Below are 18,599 nucleotides of genomic sequence, written 5' to 3'. Positions count from 1 at the left end.
TCCATGTCCTCCACAATTCCAGGTATTCGCTCGCCTTCATCTGCTAAACCTTATGGTTCTGGTTCTGGAGCTTGCACGTTCTCTTCTTCTTTATCCTCTTCCATCTCTTCATTCCAGTCAGATGTTGTGTGTGTTAACCCTTCACCTAAATCACCGGCCTTCTGGTGAATCTGAATTACCATTGCGAGAGGCCACCCACTTTCAAGAGCTGCGTGCATGTAATGTTGTCATTCTTCCGTACTACTTATAGGCGTCAACTCCCAGAAATTCCCATTAGTTTCCTAGGAAGTCAAGGTATGAATGGTAAGCAAATGAGTCTTTGGATTCACATTGAACTTCTTGTGAAGATATTTCCGTATGGACTCAAAACTCCTCTCTAGGGGTTTATCTAGACTGCACTGTCTTCTTTCCAATGCTGATAGATTTACTCCATAGGAATCATGAATAATTCTATAGAAGTCACCATAATAAACTTGAAACGCCACCTTGCTAAGACTTTATTTTAATTAATCCAATATCTAGAAACATGGTAAGACTTCAATTATAACCACTAATCCGAACCCTAAGTGCTTGCAATAATAAAAAATACTAATCATAGAATTAAACATACAAAAAAATTTCAATGAGAAAGTTGAGAAATATTGGTTACCTGCGGTTCGGATCCAAAATCCGGCAGGGCTTTGCCGGTGGAATTAGCTCCCTCACCCCTCCTCTCTCCCTCTCCCCTCTCTGGATCTCGTGGGCAGGAAATGAGGGTGTGAGGAAAGGGGCTCAGCTTTTATATTTGGGGGGGAGCCTGCCGCCCCCCTGTCGGGCGGGCGGGCTGCCTGCCACCCCTCCACCGGGCGGCAGGTGCCTGCCGCCCGACAGGGGGGCGACAGGTTCCCGCCAGGGGCCTCCGTGCAAAAAAATATATTTATTTACATGTAGGTCCCTCCCGCCCCCTGCCGGGCGGTAGGGGTATAAAATTGTAAAATGTGAAACCAAAAATATATTTCTATAAAAAATGTTTTTAAAAAATATAAAAATAAAAAAATCCTCTTTTTAGTTGGGTTGTCGTTTGCTCTGTTGTGGTTGTGTGGGTAGGCTTCGCCTTCGTGGTGGTTTCTCGCCACGTTTAGCTGCCTTGTACATAATTTGCTCTCTCCTTATCAATGAATGCGGTAAAACAGATCTTTCAAAAAAAACTGTCATTTTCCACAGCTCTTACTACACGATCGAAATGCTGCCTATCTTTTCAACAGGAAATTATTAGTTCTGTTTCTGAAAAGTAAGTTATTTTCTCTACTCTATTAAATACTACTCCCTCGGTTCCAAATTATAAGTCATTCTAAGAATCTTGGAGAGTTAAAGTTTTTTAAGTTTGACTAAATTTATATAACAAGATAATAATATTTATAATACTAATTAAGTATCATTAGATTCTTTGTTAGCTATATTTTCATAGTATATCTATTTGATGTCATAAATCTTTGTGTTTCTCTTTATAATTTTGGTCGAACTTTGAGATGGTTTGACTCTCCAAGATTCTTGGAATGACTTATAATTTAGAACGGAGGGAGTAGCTAAGAAGAAACATTACCCCGGCCGTTAACGTTTTCTCTCATATTTATCGTAAAGGTACATTAATAAAGGTATGGTATGCAAAACACGTTGACGCACATATCTCTTTTACAGCGCAGAATATACTACCATGTTGCAGTATGTAGTATAGAAAAGATCCAATCGTCAGTTAAAAAGGGTAAGATAGTAGTATATAGTAGTATTTGTGCAACATAAAAATCCTTCATCAGATTTAAATTGGATAGTTATTCAAAACCGACACATGGAGCGGAAACGAGATGAAACCAAGAATGAAGTCCAGGAGATTTAAACTGGATAGCTTTTTTTTTCGAGGGCACTGCACGCAGCGAGTCTCTTTAGAAAGCATCATTTGGTCATGAAGAGTAATCTTTAACTAATTTTATCTTTCCTGTGAAAAGAAGATCAACCACTCAAATTGTACAAGTAGGCGATCTAGGATAACGGTATAATCAACAGTACCTTTTGGACGAGACGAGCCCTGGACAGCGCGGCGGGGGAGGGCCGTGCATCCATCCACATCCAGATCGGGCGGCTGGAGCGTCAGGTCGCGCGCGGCGGCGGCACCGCTGGAGGCGACCGCCCGCAAGCCCGCGCGCGCAGCCCGCGTCGTCCCGACTCCAAACACCCGCGCCGGCACCACCAGGAGCCCGCAGCGGCAGCCATTTAAAAATTCCGGCGCCCGCGCAGCCAGCATCGATGCCACGGCGCAGCGGCGACGGGGCCCCATTCTTCTCCCACCTCCCCCCCCCCCCCCCCCCCCCCCCCCATATAACGCAACCGCCACCGGCCGCCCTCCTCCACTCATCCAGCGAAGCAGCGCGGTGCGGAGCAGAGCAGCGCGCCGGGCTCCAGGAGCGGAGGAACGAGACACGCCGGCGAGGGATCGACCGACCAGCCAGCATGAAGCTCAAGCCTCTCTCCTTCACGCGGAGCGCGCCGTCGCCGCTGGGGTGCGTGGGCCTGGGCGGCGGGAGGAGGAGGACGGTGCTCGTGGCACTGCGCCGGGACGCCGCCGGCAGGGAGCTGCTCACCTGGGCGCTCGTCAAGGCCGCCGCCGCCGGGGACCGCGTCGTCGCGCTCCACGTCTCCGCCACCCACGCCGCCCCCGCCGCGGCGCCGGAGGAGAAGGTGACGGCCAGCGACTCGCTCGCCTCCGTGCTCGGCGCGTACAGGGGCTACTGCGAGCGCAACCAGATCGACCTGGAGCTCAGGGTCCGCGAGGGGCCGTCCATCAAGAGGGCCCTGGTCGCCGAGGCCACCTCCTCCGGCGCCGCGCACCTCGTCCTCGGCGTCACCAAGACCTCCAGGCCTTCCGGGTACCTACCAAATCGCCACGCCCTTCACCGATCAGGGTGTCCCTGAGCCCAAAATCCTCTTCTCCAATCAGTAACGCTGGCTGTTCGTTTCATCCGGTGATCGACAGATCGTCCGCCACCGCCGTCGCGAGGTACTGCGCAAAGAGAGTGCCGCCGAGCTGCATGGTCACCGCGGTCAGCAACGGCGCCGTCGTCTACCGCAGGGACGCCGTGCACCACCACCACCAGCAGCTGCTCAGCCCCTACACCGCAAGTACGCAGCTCATCGATCACATTGTTTCATTTCATCTGAATTTAGCCGCCTCTTTCAGCTCATCGAAAATTTGCTTCAACAATGCAGTGGTGGAGACGCCGCGGCGGCTGTACCGGAAGATACTCGACGCGAGGAGGACGACGGGGGACAAGTCCCAGGACGACATGCTGATCGGCGACGGCCGGTCGCTGCGCCGGAACATGTCCGTGACGATGAGCGCCCTGGTCTCGCCGAGGGTGACGTCGGTGAGCTGTCACGCGCTGGAGTCGCCGAAATTGGCCGCCGGCTGGCCTCTCCTAAAGAAGGACAACATGCCAACCTTGCCGGAATCGTCAGAGATCTCTGCGATTCAGTGGGCGATGCAGCTCCCCACTAGGTGTCCAGAGGTTTATTCAGACAAGAATTCCGATGAAGGGGAAGAGGAGAAGCAACTTCCAGAAGAGCTGGTTTCACTCAGAGACAAGTACTCATCCAAGTACACAATGTTCAGCTACAGGGAGCTAGCCAAGATCACCAATGGCTTCTCTCCAGGTATATTATATCTCCATTTCATTCTGAAAATTTCTCACAGATCGCGACCGATCATTTTTCTGATGAAATCAGCTAAAACTAGGCGTATAGCCCGCGCATTTGCGCGGCTAGTATTGAAAATTCAAAAAAATGCATGTCGTTGTATTATTATTTAAAGATTATACTATTTTTTACCATACATCACCATGTTCATTATTATAAATTATGTCTTATTGTTAGTTAAAACAATTCGAATATGATCTACCTATAATAACAAATTTATTTGTTGAGCTTTAATAATATTATGCATATAATTATTTCATTTTCATTTTATTTTGATTGATTGTTGTTAGCTTTAGTTTTTATTAATACTATATGTTTGTAATTGATACATAGTTAAATAATATTTTATATTTAATTTTTTCATAATGGTATTGGTGGGTGATTTTTAATCAGGCACAGGGGTATTTTAGGCTAATTTTATCAGAATGACAGTATTTTTGTTTTATTTTGATTGATTGTTGTTAGCTTTAGTTTTTATTAATACTATATGTTTGTAACTGATACATAGCTAAATGATATTTTATATTTAATTTTTTTTATAATGGCATTGGTGGGTGATTTTTAATTAGGCACCGGAGTATTTTAGGCTAATTTTATTATAATGGTAGTGATGGGTAATTTTTATTTATCTTATTTTCTCTGATTAATGTGAGAATTTCTAGACCGTGAGAGCGAACGTGAAAGTTATGTTTGTTGGCTAAATAATAAGATAATAGATGACGATGACGAATTGATTGTGCTGCGCAGATCGACTGGTCGGGAAAGGCTGTGCGGGCCGGGTTTACAGGGGCTGTACTGAAGAAGGCAAGGAGCTTGCAGTGAAGGTCCTGAAATCTTCGGACAACGTGGCCAAGGATTTCATCTCGGAGATCGAGACCCTCTGCTGCGTTGAGCACAAGAACGCCATGTCCCTCGTCGGGTTCTGCATCGACGGCGGCAAGCTCATGCTCGTGTACGACTACATGCCGCGTGGCAGCCTGGAGGAGATGCTGCACGCCGACAAAAAAGGCAAGGGCGCGTTGGGCTGGCCGGAGAGGTTCAAGGTGGCCGTCGGCGCCGCGCGCGCCCTGGAGTCCCTCCACGGCGGCGGAGACCACCGCCCAGCTGTGATCCACAGGGACATCAAGTCCTCGAACATCCTCGTCGCTGACGACTTCGAACCGATGGTGATGACAACGTCATTTCTCAAATTTCAGTAGTAGCAAAATTCTTCAGTATTCAGTATGGTCCTCTTCAGTATTCAGTAGGGACATCGACTGAGCAGCTCCCTCTTCTCTGTGCAGTTGTGTGACTTCGGCCTCGCGATGTGGGCAGACGAAGCGTGTCACAGCCCGAGAACGTGGAGCGCACGGAGCGCCGACGCACGCATCGCGGCATGCCACATGTCCGCCTCGCTGTCGGCCACCCTCGAGCCGCGTGTCAGCCATCCCCGTTCACCGCACGCCGCACCCATTCCGCGACCGCGCACAGCCTCGTCAACGCCACGCGCCGGCCATCCTTGGACGCCGTGCCGCGCGCGCCCTCCCTCGCGCGTCCCTATCCGCGCCGCCGTAGCCGGCCTTATCCTCCTCTCTCTCACGCGTTCCCTCCTCACCTTCAACGCCCGACCGGCCCTTGCCCAAACCCTAGCCCCGTTGGCCCCATCTCCATTGCCGCTGCCACCAGGAGCTCCGCCGGCCGCCGCGATTCGTCGTCTTCGGTGATCCCCTCGCCGATTCCACGTAGGAGCAGCTTCCCCTCCCGCCCCGTGACCGATTTCGCCCCTAACTCGGCCCCCTCTCCCTCCTTGCAGGGCCGCCGGCGAGCGCCCTCCACCCGCAGCCGCCCTGTGCCGTCGCGCCGCCTCCTCGTCGCCGCTCCTTGCCTGCGCCGCCGCCGGTGAGGCTCGCCGCCGCCTCCTCATTCCCGTGCGCACCTCCCCTGGCCCGCTCCGGCCTTGCCTCGTCCCGCCGCCGTCCGCCGGCGCTGCCGCGTGCGCGGGCCGCGCGCACCGGCACGCCGTGGCCGCGCTCCCGCACGGGTCAAGGCGGGCGCTGAGCCTTGACCCGGCCTGGGTGGGGCGCCTGCCCGTGGGGCCCACCTGTCGGCCTCTGGCCTGGCGGGTGTGGCCGGATCCGGGTGCACCTTGCAATTTTGCTAGGGTTTTCTTAGTTTTTTTTTTCTGCAATTTTGCAAAATGCGTATAAATTCGTGTATAACTCCAAAAATTATAAAAATTGTTTTGTTGGTTTCCTCTAGCTTAGATCTACTCAAGAAAAATATTGTTTTGCATGTTAATTTGCTGTAGATTTATCTATAGTTTTATCTTTGCAAAAGTGAGTTTAATGCTTATTTATTTGTGTGTTGCTCTAAAAATTTCAAACTAAATTTTTTTAGACTTATTGTGAAGTTTAGTTTTTAGTGGTTCAACTTTTTCACATGCTTCCTTGCTGTTTATCAAAGTTTTAGCTTGTTTTCTTATGCTTTGTCTGAAAATGGTTTAATATAGAACTTTTTACTGGAAAGTGAGAAAATAGTAAAACCAGTTTTGTTAGCTTTGTTTTCATTCCTAGTATCTAATATAGTTTTATTGGATTTGTTTAGTTAATTTTTCATTCCTTTTCTGATTTACGTTGTTTAGAGTGGCTGAAAATTAATATATTTATGATTAATTATAGGAAAATTATTTTGCTCCAAAACCAATTTTCTTGAGTTCCTTGCAATGTTTTCGGCGTGCTCATATTATTTCATGATTTATGCTTGTTGTTTAGTTTATTTCTTAATTCTTGCATCGCATTCATGCATTATAGTGACCGAACCGTCGGAGGTCGAACCCGTGGAGCCCACCGAGTCCGTTGAGCCTGAACCCGGAGTCCCGTTCGTGGTCAAGCCCGAAGTTAACCAAGGCAAGCAGCTAAGCATATTCCTTGCACCTGTCTAATCTGTTTTGGTTTAGCTATTCCACTTGGGTATTGTTGGGCTATATATGTATAGTATGTATGTACTGCATTTTTGTACCTATCTTTATGCATAGTCCTTCCTTGATTTGTTATCCTTGTTCTTGGCACTAGTTAGTTAGTTAATTATTTAACTTGACTAGATGCTTAGCCCTGCTTAGAATACTTATATTGCTCGCTAAACAGGAATGGTTTGGATGATCACTTTTACCGGTTACTCTTGATCGCACTGGTTCGGTTGGGTTGTTAAGAGTTTGGTAGTATCGAGATTCGAGCGGTGTGGTAGGGCCTAGTGAATGGAGTCATATGGGCATAGTCCGCTTGGATCACTTAAGGACCGTCCGTGGATGACGTCGGCTTTGAGCACATTTCCGTGCTACCACATATCCAATATAATGGTACGGATAAGCCAACTATATTCTTTGACTTGATCATTAATGTGCAGTCCTAGATACGTGGCTACGGGCTATGCAGAGAGGATTAGAGGTGTCCCCGGGTGGACCTACGTGTAGGAAAGTTTAGAGATGTCCCCGGTAGAAACTAAGTCTCTACGCGTAAGCTAGGTGTGAAGATTTCAATGATCGAGCCATGTTGGGAACGGTTGACGCGAGTACCCCCTTATCCAACTTTGGCCGGTTGGGTGAGTCGCATGGTCCTTGCGTCGTGTGGGTAAAGTAGTACACCCTTGTAAGGTTAAATCAATTCGAATTGCCGCGCTCTCGGTTATGAGCAAGCTCTTTGTCCGTTGAACTCTTCGTAGAAAGTTTTAGTTATGATGGAATTGGTTCATGGCACCTCTGTGACTCATTATATTGTATACTCTTAATGTACTAAAATTGTTTGGGGGTTTGGGCAATGTTAATTAATTCTGATAGGTGATAGTGTAGAGAGCTAATGCTTCTGCAATAATTACTTAACCTTAAAGCTTTTACTTGAGTCATTGCATGATCATTGTTTATGTAATCGCGTAAGTCTTGCGATTACCTTTTGTACTCAGGTTGTTTTCTAAACCTAGTTGCAAGTAAGCTAGAAAGTGGTGTTCGGCCACTTCTACCCCCGTTGATCCTAATGCGGGGGAGGAGTAGGTCGTTGCGGCTGTGGTGATGTCCTTGAACAAAGCATCATCATTTTAAGTATGTTTTATCGTAGCTGAACTCTGTGAGAGCATGTAAATTCAATAAACCCTAAGCATGTTTCTGTTTAATATGACATTTGTGAGCCCAAGGCTTGTAAGTGAAGCTTGAAACCCACCTATATCGAACTTGTAATTTTAAGAGTGTAAAATTGCTCTTGTGGTTCATCGGCACTGTGTATGTGATTGTATAACGGTACGTGTGCTTAATTCTGGGCATGTGGCAAATACGTACCGGGACTACCGGATTTGATGTTATTTTGGACGGATGACGTGTCGTTTATTCGTGTCTCTAGATGTGGGATAACACGTGGCATGCTCTCCGGCTAGCACGTGTTAACTCTCATCGGGATGATAATGACCGGCGGTTCGTTTAAAATAGTATCAAATTGGACGCTTCTCACGAAGCGGCGGCGCAGGCCACCGGCGACGACGTCGCCGGAACATTCGGGTGCGTTCCCGGTCTTGTTTGGTCATGTCACCGAGGGTGTTTTGTACGCTATCACCTGGCAAGTTTGGTGACCTCTATCCTGTTTCGTGGCAGGTACCTGGCTCCGGAGTACTTCATGCACGGCAAGGTGAGCGACAAGCTCGACGTGTACGCGTTCGGCGTGGTCCTCCTCGAGCTCATCTCCGGGAGGAAGCCGGTGAGCGCCGGCGGGCCCAGGGCCAAGGGGAGCCTTGTGATGTGGGCGAGCTCCGTCATACAAGGAGGCAAGCTCATGGATCTCGTCGACCCGAGCCTGCCGCTGGCCGACGGCGACGCCGGCGAGGTCGAGCGGATGGCCCTCGCCGCCGCCCTCTGCATCCGGCGAGCGCATCAACACCGACCGAGCATGAGCAACGTAACCACCTCTCACCACTCTCTGAACGAACCGAACATATGCTGCATTGCCCATTGCTCCATTTATCTATGAACTAACGCGACGCGCCGCTCTTGAACATCTGGTGGTGAAGCTGCTCGCCGGCGACTGCAACGCCATCAGGTGGGCCAAGTCGCAGGTCGGCGTGCCAGGCGACAACGACCACGATGATGGCTGCGGTGTCGCGACTTCGCCGGACAAGAAGGACATCGAGTCGTACATCAACCTCGCGCTGCGTGACGTCATCGACGACGACGCCTCGTCCGTCGGCAGCCCCGACTTCATCGGCGCCAACATGTCCTTGGAGGAGTACCTCAAGGGGAGATGGAGCCGGTCCTCCAGCTTCGACGACTGATGGCTCCACAAGTGCGACGATCGCCATTTTTGTGTGCATAGACCATTTTTTTTATTCATTGTTTTTTAGCAACAGATTCACTGCTGTGTATTAAGGAGTAATAAGTTTTATCTTTGTTAGATGGGAGGTTGCACATGAAAATATTCGAAAGCAATGCAATCCTACAGTTTTGACCTAGCAACTATCACCTCCATGAAGGTTTTAGATTTTTCACCAGACGATGAAAGTAGGGAAAATAATCGACAATGGTTTGATTCAAAGTTTTCTTTCTTCATGCGCGAGGGTGAAGTTTTTAACTGGAACACTAACCATGTTCATAGGGATTGAATATAGCCTACTCAGATTGACGATTGCAGCTGCACCATCTCTACTGTTACAACTTAAAACTTACAGAAGATATAAAAACGAGAGAAAAAACATAGATGTCCCGTCCGTGCACGATGCGATTGAAAAGTACAATTGATGTCAAAAGGTGCAGGCGTGAAGCACAACAATGGGGAATCTGGACAGACCAGTCCCAGAAAACTCATCACAAGTCAACGGAAATGGGCAGCAAAATGCTGTCTGATTAGGCCTTGGAAGAGCAAGTTGCACCGCAAGCACATGCAGCAGAATGATGTGGGTACAATCATACAGCAAGCACATGGATGGCAGTTGCATATCTTGCGAAGCAGAGGCCATCTTCATAGTTTGATTTCGCCTACAGTATTTTTGAAGAACAGCACGCTGACAGAAGGCCATCTTCATAGTTTGATTTCAGGCGAGGGGCAACCAGAGTGCGCTGGAAGGAGACATACACAGAGGAACATGCAAGTGTAGTGCGTTCTCTATGAAAAAAAGCAGTAGTAAGAGGCATACAATCATGCACCACTAGATGAAGTCTTAACTAAAAATTTGACAACAAGAACATTATAGATCCAATCCGCACCAATGTACGAGTAGTTTTGGTCGACAGTTAAATTGCTTCAAATATCTGACAGCATCACAAGTTCATAGCATAGATGCAACCGACACATCAAACGTCCTTCGTTCATGAGCAAACCAAATTAACATTATCATCTCACAACCAGCCTCTCCTGGTACAGAAGAAACAGCATACCACACACATTCTGATACTAAGAAACAGCAGGTGATTGTGGAGCATGGCGTGTTCTCTCTAGTTTGTATCAGTCTTCTCCAATGCTGAAAAAATATTGAGCCATTTATGCATGATGCATGGTTAACGAAAATTTTAACTTGAATAGGAGCTCAAAAATTAACTTACTGTTGTAGTTGAGCAACTTTTCAATGAGATCAACATGGGTCATGAGCATTCGCCTGCAGCAGTAGCGGACCAGTTCCAAAGCATCCAGAGCATCTCTGGCAATAGAAATCACCAAAGAAAAGCATGCAAGTGAGTAATAACTTTCCAACATATGTTGATACAGGCTGGAAAGTACAAATTGATCAGTTTGTTAATAAACAAGGACAATAAGCCCTTCTATGCTCATAATTTTCAGGAAAGTGAGTAGATTAAAAATATTAACCCATTGTGATGCAAAGCTTAAAGTTTTGATACAAAATAGTACATTTTAGTTTTTTGTTTACATTCCCAAATGGTAAGGATTTAGGTAGATATCTGGTCAGTATTGAAAATATGCAAGTTGTACTGCCAGTGTCATAATTAGTGCATGTACCGACTAATTTCAATCACTGACCCATATCACGCATGACAGAATGTACACGTGACCTTGTGTTTCTGATTTCCTCACAAACTCTAATTAAGAGCTGCTGTATCAGAACTAAATAAACACATTTCGAAGGAGAAACATGGAAAATATACATTTTCCCTTAACTTGACTTGTGTAGTTGTATTAACTAGCTCAGGAGCGCCACATATCTTCAGGGCACCAAATGTGTGTGAAAATTACTACTATTTTAATCAAAACCCCCTACTGACGAAGCAGCTCAGCAATCCAAACGTTGCAAACTTGTTGCACATAAACAAACACAGCACAATCCAACGCAAACACTTGAGATGCAGCAACAAAACTGCCATGTAGGATTCCGTGAGCATAGGCAAGTTTACCCCTCTGTATAGTCGGCCTGGAGGAGGTCCAGGTAGAGGTCCCACTTGTTCCCAATCACCTGGAATGGACAAAAGAAACATATTTTAATTAACCTGGCTGTCGCAATAATACCCTTGAGAGAACCCAAGATTGACAGCACAGAAATAAACCTTTTTTTTAATCTAAAACCAAGACCCTAGTGAACGTGCTCACAACTGAAACCTAAGGCATGCCCCCCAAACAATGAACGAAATAGCACAAACAATCAGCACCCACAAGCAAGAACAAATGAACAATTGCGCAACCCTACGAGGAAAGGAATTAGTTCCACAACCAACATCGGACAATATGGAGCTATTTTAAAATATTATCCCACGGATTTTTTGGACTAATTACTGGCCCGAAATTTATGCTAAATGCCAAAATTGCTAATTACTTCTGTAATGCCAACAGTAATTGCTAATTACTTCTGTAATTCCTATTTTCATAACCAGAGCCTAGAAGAGGCGGCGGGTACCCCAAGCAAACGGTGACATCGAATCGTGGCGTGCGTGAGCGCAGCAGGCCCAGAGGGGTAGCAAGCTGTGGCTGGGCGAAGCTACTCAAACCCTAGGTGAAAGAGAGACGCAACACATACCGGCCGCGCGGCGGCCGCGTGAACAAGAGGAGAGCGGGGAGGGGCGAGCTACCTTGCCGCAGGTGAAGCAGCGCACCGGGATGATCATCTTCGCCGCCGCCGCCGCCGGAACCCGGAGAAAGAGGGGAAGGGTTTCGGCGTGGAGAAGGCTGGCTGAACGAAATAATGGAGGGCTAGCGAGAGATGCAGCCAGGGATCGCAGCGACTTGCTAGTAGTAATAGCACATGAGATGGGCCTTTGGGCTGGATGGTTGGGCCTGGCTATTTCTCGGCCTAAAAGCCTCATGGCCCATACCCCTTCATGGACCGGAACCCTTGGGCCCTTCTGCAGCCGGCCTACTACTATTTGTCTCTGCCAAGTGTCAACGCTAATCTTCTCTCATCTCAAAGAAAAAAAAATAGAAACATCTGCCGACACCGTCGCCGCGTCGGACCGGAACGCCGCCGTCGGTGGTCTTCAGGAATTCGGCCTCCGACCACATGGATCCCCCTCCTCCTCCCCTGCAGCCGCCGCCGCCGCATCCTCGCAATCGTCACGGTGAGGGTCACGGCGGCGGGGAGATGCCGTACCAGGACGCGGACCACCGGCTCCGCGCGCTCGCCGGCCGCGCCGAGGGATTCGGCCGCCACGCCATCGGCGGCCTCCACGGGGCCGTCTACCACGTCACGTCCCTCCAAGGTACGGCGGCGAGATCCCCCACCCCACCCAGTCCCTGTTCCACTCGAACGATTGGTTTCTGAATCGACGCGGGGTGCCGGGGGTTGGGCGCAGACGACGGCCGCGGGAGCCTGAGGGAGGCGTGCCGCGCGGCGGAGCCCCTGTGGATCGTCTTCGAGGTGTCCGGCACCATCCACCTCCAGTCCTACCTCCGCGTCTCCTCCCACAAGACCATCGACGGCCGCGGCCAGCGCGTGGTGCTCACCGGCAAGGGGCTCCAGCTCAAGAGCTGCCACCACGTCATCGTCTGCAACCTGGTGTTCGAGGGAGGCCGGGGGCACGACGTCGACGGCATCCAGATCAAGCCGGGATCAACCAACATCTGGATCGACCGATGCACCCTCGCCGACTACGACGACGGGCTCATCGACATCACGCGGCAGAGCACAGACATCACGGTCTCAAGGTCCTCTCTCTTTAATTCCATTCCTGCTACCTGTTGTTCTGCCACGGATCTGCAATGCGATCAATGATCGATCCATGGATGATCTCGGAGCTCATGAAACAAACACCTGACCCGAACAATTACTGCAGGTGCCACTTTGCCCGGCACGACAAGACGATGCTCATCGGCGCCGACCCCACGCACGTCGGCGACCGCTGCATCAGGGTCACCATCCACCACTGCTTCTTCGACGGCACGCGGCAGAGGCACCCACGCCTCCGCTTCGGCAAGGTCCACCTCTACAACAACTACACACGCAGCTGGGGCATCTACGCCGTCTGCGCCAGCGTGGAGGCTCAGGTGGTGTCCCAGTGCAACATCTACGAGGCAGGCGGAGGGCCCCCGAAGAAGACCACGGTGTTCAAGTACATGCCGGAGAAGGCCGCCGACCGAGAGGATACGGTGGCCGGGTTGATCAGGTCGGAAGGGGACGCTTTCCTCAATGGGGCGCTGCCCTGCCTGGTCGATGGCCCTGGAGCTGCACACGAAGCTGTCTTCAGACCAGAGGATTACTACCAGCATTGGACCATGGAGCCAGCGTCGCCGGCGCTCAAGGACATCATACAACTCTGTGCCGGATGGCAGCCGGTGCCAAGGCCTCCTGACGATTGCTAGACTTGATTCTTCTGTTTTTTCCATCACGGATTGCTTCTGGCAAGACAGTATTCAGTTATCAGTATTGCTCTGCATTTGTATGTATGGCATCCCTAGCAAATTTAGTTAACCTTTTGTCGCTTGTGTCTTCTTCCTCTCACGACATAGACTTGAAAGTGAGTTGGATACATGTAACATCGAGTTTAAGACTGCTAAACAAACTGCTGGAAATTTTAAATCCTACACATTTTCTTTTGTTTTGATGAAGCAGTTGAACAGAGGATGAACTTGTCAGCTTTGTCCTAAATATGGAAGCTAGGAAGAGAATCTAGGCGGTGTTGTTAACCATTATGCTCAGGGATGATGCATGTCCTGTTTTTCTGCATTGTCTTTTTCATCGAAATCATCAAAGAACACATTGTCTCTCAGGTGAAGCATCTCTGAGAGATGTATTTTGATTCTGCATTTCATTTGCAGTGTTGGCATCTGAAACACCATTTCCGACGAGGCAACGACGAATACAGCAGAGTAAGAGAACCATCCATCTGCTGCTCTTCAGTTTACAGTCCGAGCATGATAATTGGACGATGCTAGCCTTGTACAATCCGATTTGATTTCACTAGGCTTCCTGGACCTCACCTCTGCATCGTTCAATTTTTCAGATCAAGTCGGTAAATAAACTTCTATATAAACAGAAGCAGCCAACGTAACTGCTGACGAGGAATGGCACTACAGAAGTCGGTCTCGTCTCTTCGCCCTTGTTTATTTCACAACCAAACAACCATAACTGCCCCCTGCGGCCCTGCCCCCCTTTGCCTGCCTCGCGGCCGGACCACGCGGCGACCGCGCCTCCACGTCACGCGCGGCCGCCCGCCGGAGAGGATCCGCCCTTCACCTAGCAGCTGGAGCGCCCGATGGCGGCGACCCCGGCTGGGCACGCCTACCGTGCTTCGGCTTCGGTAATCAACTAATCACTCGCCCTCTCCATTCTGCCTCCGTGGAGCTCCATTTTCCCTCCCTTTCCCATTCCTCCTCTTATCAAAACACTCTTCTTTGGCTTACTTTACGTAGCGAATGATAGTGTGCGGATTGACTGCACATGGTGGATCGGTGTAGAGGTTAACAATTTATTTCTCAGCTGAGGCCTGAAAGGAAAAAAAAAAACGGAGCCTTGATAGGATTTGGGGATAGGAATGGGGCAGGACTGTCGTGCTGTTTAATTGGAAGAATTTCGTTTATCGAAACTCAGCCGCAATTTCAGAGCTTGATGGCAACTCAGAACAAGATTTATAACCTGACATTGGTATGGGTTAGTATGCGCTCATACTTGTCCCAAATGGCTCCCTAATAGACTGATGGACATCCCCAAATAGATTTTTTGCGACATGCAACTTTGAACCCATTTCGTCAATGAGTTGCCAGTTGGCACTGCAAACTCCAACAGTAGATAGATACAATTGGTATGGGATTGGACACCTCAAACAAGAATCCAAAGTCAAACTGGGGAAGACTGTGTCACTTCCCTTCACTTGCTCAGCTGCGGCACTAAACTCATAACGTAGCAGGGAACAAAGATCGTGTAAAATGACCCCCACTTTGTTCATGGGTACTGCTATAACTGAATTCTCTTGGAACACTTTTAGGTTATATGGCTAATCATGCACCGATGAAATTGCATTTGTAATTTCTAAATATAATTTGCTTGACTTGATAGGTTGAGGTTTTTATGCAACCAACTTACACATGTAATGGAACTCAGATATTTGCAGGCCTAACAGGTGCTCTGCAGGCAGCATCTAGAGGCAAGTTGCTTGAGAGGAATCCTTTTTTAATGGGGGTTTACTTAGTGATTCTTGCTTTAGTAATAACTACTTGAAATCGGTTCATATCAGGATCGTATGCTCAGTTCTGCAATTTCCAAGCATTAGTGAACAATGGACTTTTTTACAGAAGGGGAAACCCTCTCCCCTTGAGATGCTCTTTTCGCTCCTTGCAAGCAAGAAATAACCATTCATCAGCCGTTGCACCTAAGGACTATTGTGAAACTTATATCCATTTTTTAAGAGATAAACGGATAGTTCCTGATTCAGATCCACCAACCTCCAAAGATGTGGACCTACTGTATCAATTTATCGATAAGAGGTAATACCCTCCGTATTTGAACTTCCTTGTCATGTTTCTGAGCTGTGGGTGTAGTGAAATGAGCTTCATTACCTTTTCTCTCTTCAGTAAAAGGCTCATGGTGGTAACTGGAGCAGGAATGAGCACTGAGTCTGGAATTCCTGATTACAGGAGGTTCGTGCATTGCTAGATCTGTCATTAAACCACATTGCCAGCCTTCCCATTACTCTCTATGTTCTAACTAGCAGGATTCTTGTTTTATGGCAGTCCTAATGGTGCATACAGTTCTGGTTTCAAACCACTTACTCATCAGGTGTGCCTAGCATTGCTTGTCAAATGGCATCTCTTGTTGACACCTTTCAGATTTCCTCCATTTTGTTGGTACAAGCTTACTTAGATTTTTATTTCTTTCATTATGGATCCTTTTTAGAAGCGCACTGATATCTTTCATAAAGTTCTAGGCCTGATATTTTGAACTTGCCTTTTAAAAGTAACAGGGCTATGTAATCTGTGTTTATTTACACCCATTATGTCTGTGCTTTTTTTTTCTTCTAAAAAGAGGCTGCTTGCATTGGTTATTGACTTATTTCTTGTGTTACAATCAGCTATATTACACAACAAGTTATCTCTGTTCTCTTCACTTCCTTCAGCTGTATAACTGTCTGGAGTCATGATTATTAGATAAGATGGTATTCGAATCTTAAGCCTATAGAAATCATGTATAACTGCCATGCTCTGTAACTGTAAGCTGTGTATAACTTGTGGGATCCTTTCATTTTTTACCATCTATTTACATCAATTTTGTGATTTGTTGAACCAACATTCAATATGAAATCATTTTTACAATACTTCATTTCTCCAATCAATTTACCATGATTGTTTTATCGTTGCTTACTTATCACTTGAACATAATAGGAGTTTGTTCGGTCTATTCGAGCTAGGAGGCGGTACTGGGCTAGGAGCTATGCTGGATGGAGGAGGTTCACAAGAGCACAACCAAATGCCTCCCATCACGCTCTTGCATCTCTAGAAAGGATTGGTCGTATTCACTCGATGGTTACCCAAAATGTGGATAGGTATTGAGCTAGGCTGTGTTATTGCTAATGGTGAACATAAGTGTACCTTTTCACCTTCACTTTTTGCACATGTAACTTAGGCTGCATCATCGTGCTGGAAGTAAACCACTTGAGCTGCATGGGAGCGTATATGAGGTAATTTGTTTAGACTGTGGTACATCCATCAGCCGAGAGTCATTCCAGGAGCAAGTGAAGGACCTCAACCTAAAGGTTTGTTGTCCATTTGATACTTACTATATTTCTTATTCAAGTTGATGATTGTATTTGTTTCACATGAGCCCTTTACAATTGTATTCATCTCACATTAACATTAGACATAAAGTTAAAGAGATGATGATGTTCACTTCCTTGTAAAGTTGTTGACTCAGTATAATAAATTTAATATATGTTTGCCTTTTCATTTTGAATTATTCAGACATGGTTCATCTGTAATTATCATTTAGCCAGCTCCGGCATAGAGATGGTATTGTTGATCAGTAGAGCTATACATTTCTCTGTAGATGATTGATGCTACTTGCTAGTCAAATCTTAAAGTGAATTGATGCCTATTATTTTTCCTGATTCGCCCTGATGGTTTCAGTAGCCCTGGAGGGCTGACTATTACAGTATTACTGTTATGTCTGCAGTGGGCTGAAGCTATTGATAGTTTGGAAGTGGCGCAACCAGGTTCAGACAAAAGTTTTGGAATGCAGCAGCGACCTGATGGTGATATTGAGATTGATGAGAAGTTTTGGGAACAAGATTTAGAAATTCCTAATTGCCATCAATGTGATGGAGTGCTAAAACCTGACGTGAGATTCTCTTTACCCTGGTACTTGTGGGATCAATTTCTTCATATATTAGTATGCTGAGTTGCAGTTTGAACTATTAGAAGAATGATACTAAGCCACATCTAGCCATCTAGGTTTAGTGTCTTAAATTATTTGATAGCAACAAAATTAATTTATTTTTCATCAAATATGATTTGTTTACTCTTAGTGACCAGTCTTAGTGTCAATATTTTATTCAATTTCCTGGCATTCTTTCTCAAGTCAATGTGATTTTACTAATGAGTGAATATGAAAATTCAAAGTTACTTAACCTGTTATTTCTGATGTTTGAAGGTTGTGATGTTTGGTGATAATGTTCCTCAAGAAAGAGCTGAAAGCACTAAGGAGGCCGCAAGAAATTGTGATGCACTTCTGGTGGTTGGCTCGGCACTAATGACAATGTCGGCTTTTAGGCTGGCAAGGTATCATAATAAAATAAACAACGTTTTTAACACTTATGATCAAGATCCTGTCATCATGTTTGTGGAAATTTTCTTCTTTCATGACTAAATTTCTAATAGTCCGACAAAATTCTATTGGACTGATGATTCCAAATTCAGGCTTGCGCATGAAGCAAATGCTCCAATAGCCGCGGTTAGCATTGGGGAGACAAGGGCGGACAGCATTTTATCACTGAAAATCAATGCAAGATGCGGGGAGGTTAGAGCCTCTTACTGTTAGCTTTACGTGCCACTGCATATGACTCACTGTGGTTCTCCTTTTGCTTTCCTGCAACACCTTCATCAGATATTGCCCAGAATACTGCAGATGGGGAGTCTGGTTGTACCCAACGTAAGCTTAGCACTGCTGTCAAAATGTCCAAGTCGTCTTCTCGGGTGAGTCTGGTCGGCCATAAGCACGACCTTTGGAAAGCTCAGTTAGCTGTGTGATGATTCAACTTGTTCTAGGAACGCGAATGTCAATAACCACCATGGCTTGCGCAGGAGCATTAGTACCAAGAAAACAGGATTTCCAAATTGATCATAGGGAACAAACAGGTTCAGTATTCTGGGATCATTCCCGGAACCAATGTTCATGTGTTGTAGCATGTAAAGAAAGAATCCAAGGTCGTTATATATTTAATATTCTATATCTTTTTTAACTAACTTTAATAATCTATATCGGGGCCTACCTGAAGA

At 47.1% G+C, this 18,599-nt stretch overlaps 4 protein-coding genes across 5 annotated transcripts; 3 read left to right on the top strand and 1 right to left on the bottom strand.

The window, feature by feature from the left end:
* The first annotated feature begins 2,484 nt into the window (after positions 1 to 2,484).
* Positions 2,485 to 9,012, top strand: LOC120667019 (probable receptor-like serine/threonine-protein kinase At5g57670). Its single transcript, XM_039947028.1, has 8 exons — positions 2,485 to 2,891; positions 2,936 to 3,153; positions 3,241 to 3,684; positions 4,474 to 4,892; positions 5,010 to 5,049; positions 8,203 to 8,245; positions 8,339 to 8,643; positions 8,747 to 9,012. Exons 1-8 carry the CDS (start codon positions 2,485 to 2,487, stop codon positions 9,010 to 9,012), a joined length of 2,142 nt encoding a protein of 713 aa, XP_039802962.1.
* Positions 9,013 to 9,875: 863 nt separating this feature from the next.
* Positions 9,876 to 11,917, bottom strand: LOC120663743 (DNA-directed RNA polymerases II, IV and V subunit 10). Its single transcript, XM_039942642.1, has 4 exons — positions 11,750 to 11,917; positions 11,081 to 11,139; positions 10,277 to 10,371; positions 9,876 to 10,194 (listed from the first exon to the last, which is right to left on the bottom strand). Exons 1-4 carry the CDS (start codon positions 11,783 to 11,785, stop codon positions 10,169 to 10,171), a joined length of 216 nt encoding a protein of 71 aa, XP_039798576.1. The 5' UTR covers positions 11,786 to 11,917; the 3' UTR covers positions 9,876 to 10,168.
* A 156-nt stretch (positions 11,918 to 12,073) lies between these two features.
* LOC120663740 (probable pectate lyase 4) lies at positions 12,074 to 13,717 on the top strand. Its single transcript, XM_039942640.1, has 3 exons — positions 12,074 to 12,376; positions 12,470 to 12,821; positions 12,950 to 13,717. Exons 1-3 carry the CDS (start codon positions 12,178 to 12,180, stop codon positions 13,473 to 13,475), a joined length of 1,077 nt encoding a protein of 358 aa, XP_039798574.1. The 5' UTR covers positions 12,074 to 12,177; the 3' UTR covers positions 13,476 to 13,717.
* A 506-nt stretch (positions 13,718 to 14,223) lies between these two features.
* On the top strand, positions 14,224 to 18,579 carry LOC120663739 (NAD-dependent protein deacylase SRT2-like). 2 transcript variants are annotated; one of them, XM_039942639.1, is made up of 11 exons: positions 14,224 to 14,413; positions 15,214 to 15,256; positions 15,347 to 15,596; positions 15,684 to 15,749; positions 15,843 to 15,888; positions 16,491 to 16,651; positions 16,732 to 16,861; positions 17,278 to 17,442; positions 17,755 to 17,882; positions 18,021 to 18,120; positions 18,208 to 18,579. In XM_039942639.1, the coding sequence occupies exons 1-11, from the start codon at positions 14,369 to 14,371 to the stop codon at positions 18,298 to 18,300; spliced, it is 1,227 nt and encodes a 408-aa protein (XP_039798573.1). In that variant the 5' UTR covers positions 14,224 to 14,368; the 3' UTR covers positions 18,301 to 18,579. The 2 variants fall into 2 exon arrangements, with proteins under 2 accessions (XP_039798573.1, XP_039798572.1); XM_039942638.1 differs by having other exon boundaries at positions 14,245 to 14,413; positions 15,169 to 15,256.
* The last annotated feature ends 20 nt before the right edge of the window (positions 18,580 to 18,599 follow it).

This window comes from Panicum virgatum, chromosome 3N (genome assembly GCF_016808335.1).
Source record: "Panicum virgatum strain AP13 chromosome 3N, P.virgatum_v5, whole genome shotgun sequence".
Lineage (NCBI taxonomy): Eukaryota > Viridiplantae > Streptophyta > Magnoliopsida > Poales > Poaceae > Panicum > Panicum virgatum.
Note: the sequence above shows the minus strand (reverse complement) of the source record. Positions and strands in the feature narration are given on the sequence as shown.

Bases quoted from the DNA above. Each gene is read 5' to 3' on its own strand.
- LOC120663740 (XM_039942640.1), top strand. From the start codon at position 12,178: ATGGATCCCCCTCCTCCTCCCCTGCAGCCGCCGCCGCCGCATCCTCGC. The intron at 12,377-12,469 runs GTACGGCGGCGA...GGTTGGGCGCAG, and splicing joins CCACGTCACGTCCCTCCAAG to ACGACGGCCGCGGGAGCCTG. The intron at 12,822-12,949 runs GTCCTCTCTCTT...CAATTACTGCAG, and splicing joins ACAGACATCACGGTCTCAAG to GTGCCACTTTGCCCGGCACG.
- LOC120667019 (XM_039947028.1), top strand. From the start codon at position 2,485: ATGAAGCTCAAGCCTCTCTCCTTCACGCGGAGCGCGCCGTCGCCGCTG. The intron at 2,892-2,935 runs GCCTTCCGGGTA...TTCACCGATCAG, and splicing joins GGCGTCACCAAGACCTCCAG to GGTGTCCCTGAGCCCAAAAT. The intron at 3,154-3,240 runs GTACGCAGCTCA...TCAACAATGCAG, and splicing joins GCTCAGCCCCTACACCGCAA to TGGTGGAGACGCCGCGGCGG.
- LOC120663743 (XM_039942642.1), bottom strand. From the start codon at position 11,785: ATGATCATCCCGGTGCGCTGCTTCACCTGCGGCAAG. The intron at 11,140-11,749 runs GTAGCTCGCCCC...TGTCCATTCCAG, and splicing joins GCTGCTTCACCTGCGGCAAG to GTGATTGGGAACAAGTGGGA. The intron at 10,195-10,276 runs GTAAGTTAATTT...ATATTTTTTCAG, and splicing joins AAAGTTGCTCAACTACAACA to CATTGGAGAAGACTGATACA.
- LOC120663739 (XM_039942638.1), top strand. From the start codon at position 14,369: ATGGCGGCGACCCCGGCTGGGCACGCCTACCGTGCTTCGGCTTCG. The intron at 15,597-15,683 runs GTAATACCCTCC...TTCTCTCTTCAG, and splicing joins TATCAATTTATCGATAAGAG to TAAAAGGCTCATGGTGGTAA. The intron at 17,443-17,754 runs GTGAGATTCTCT...TGATGTTTGAAG, and splicing joins ATGGAGTGCTAAAACCTGAC to GTTGTGATGTTTGGTGATAA.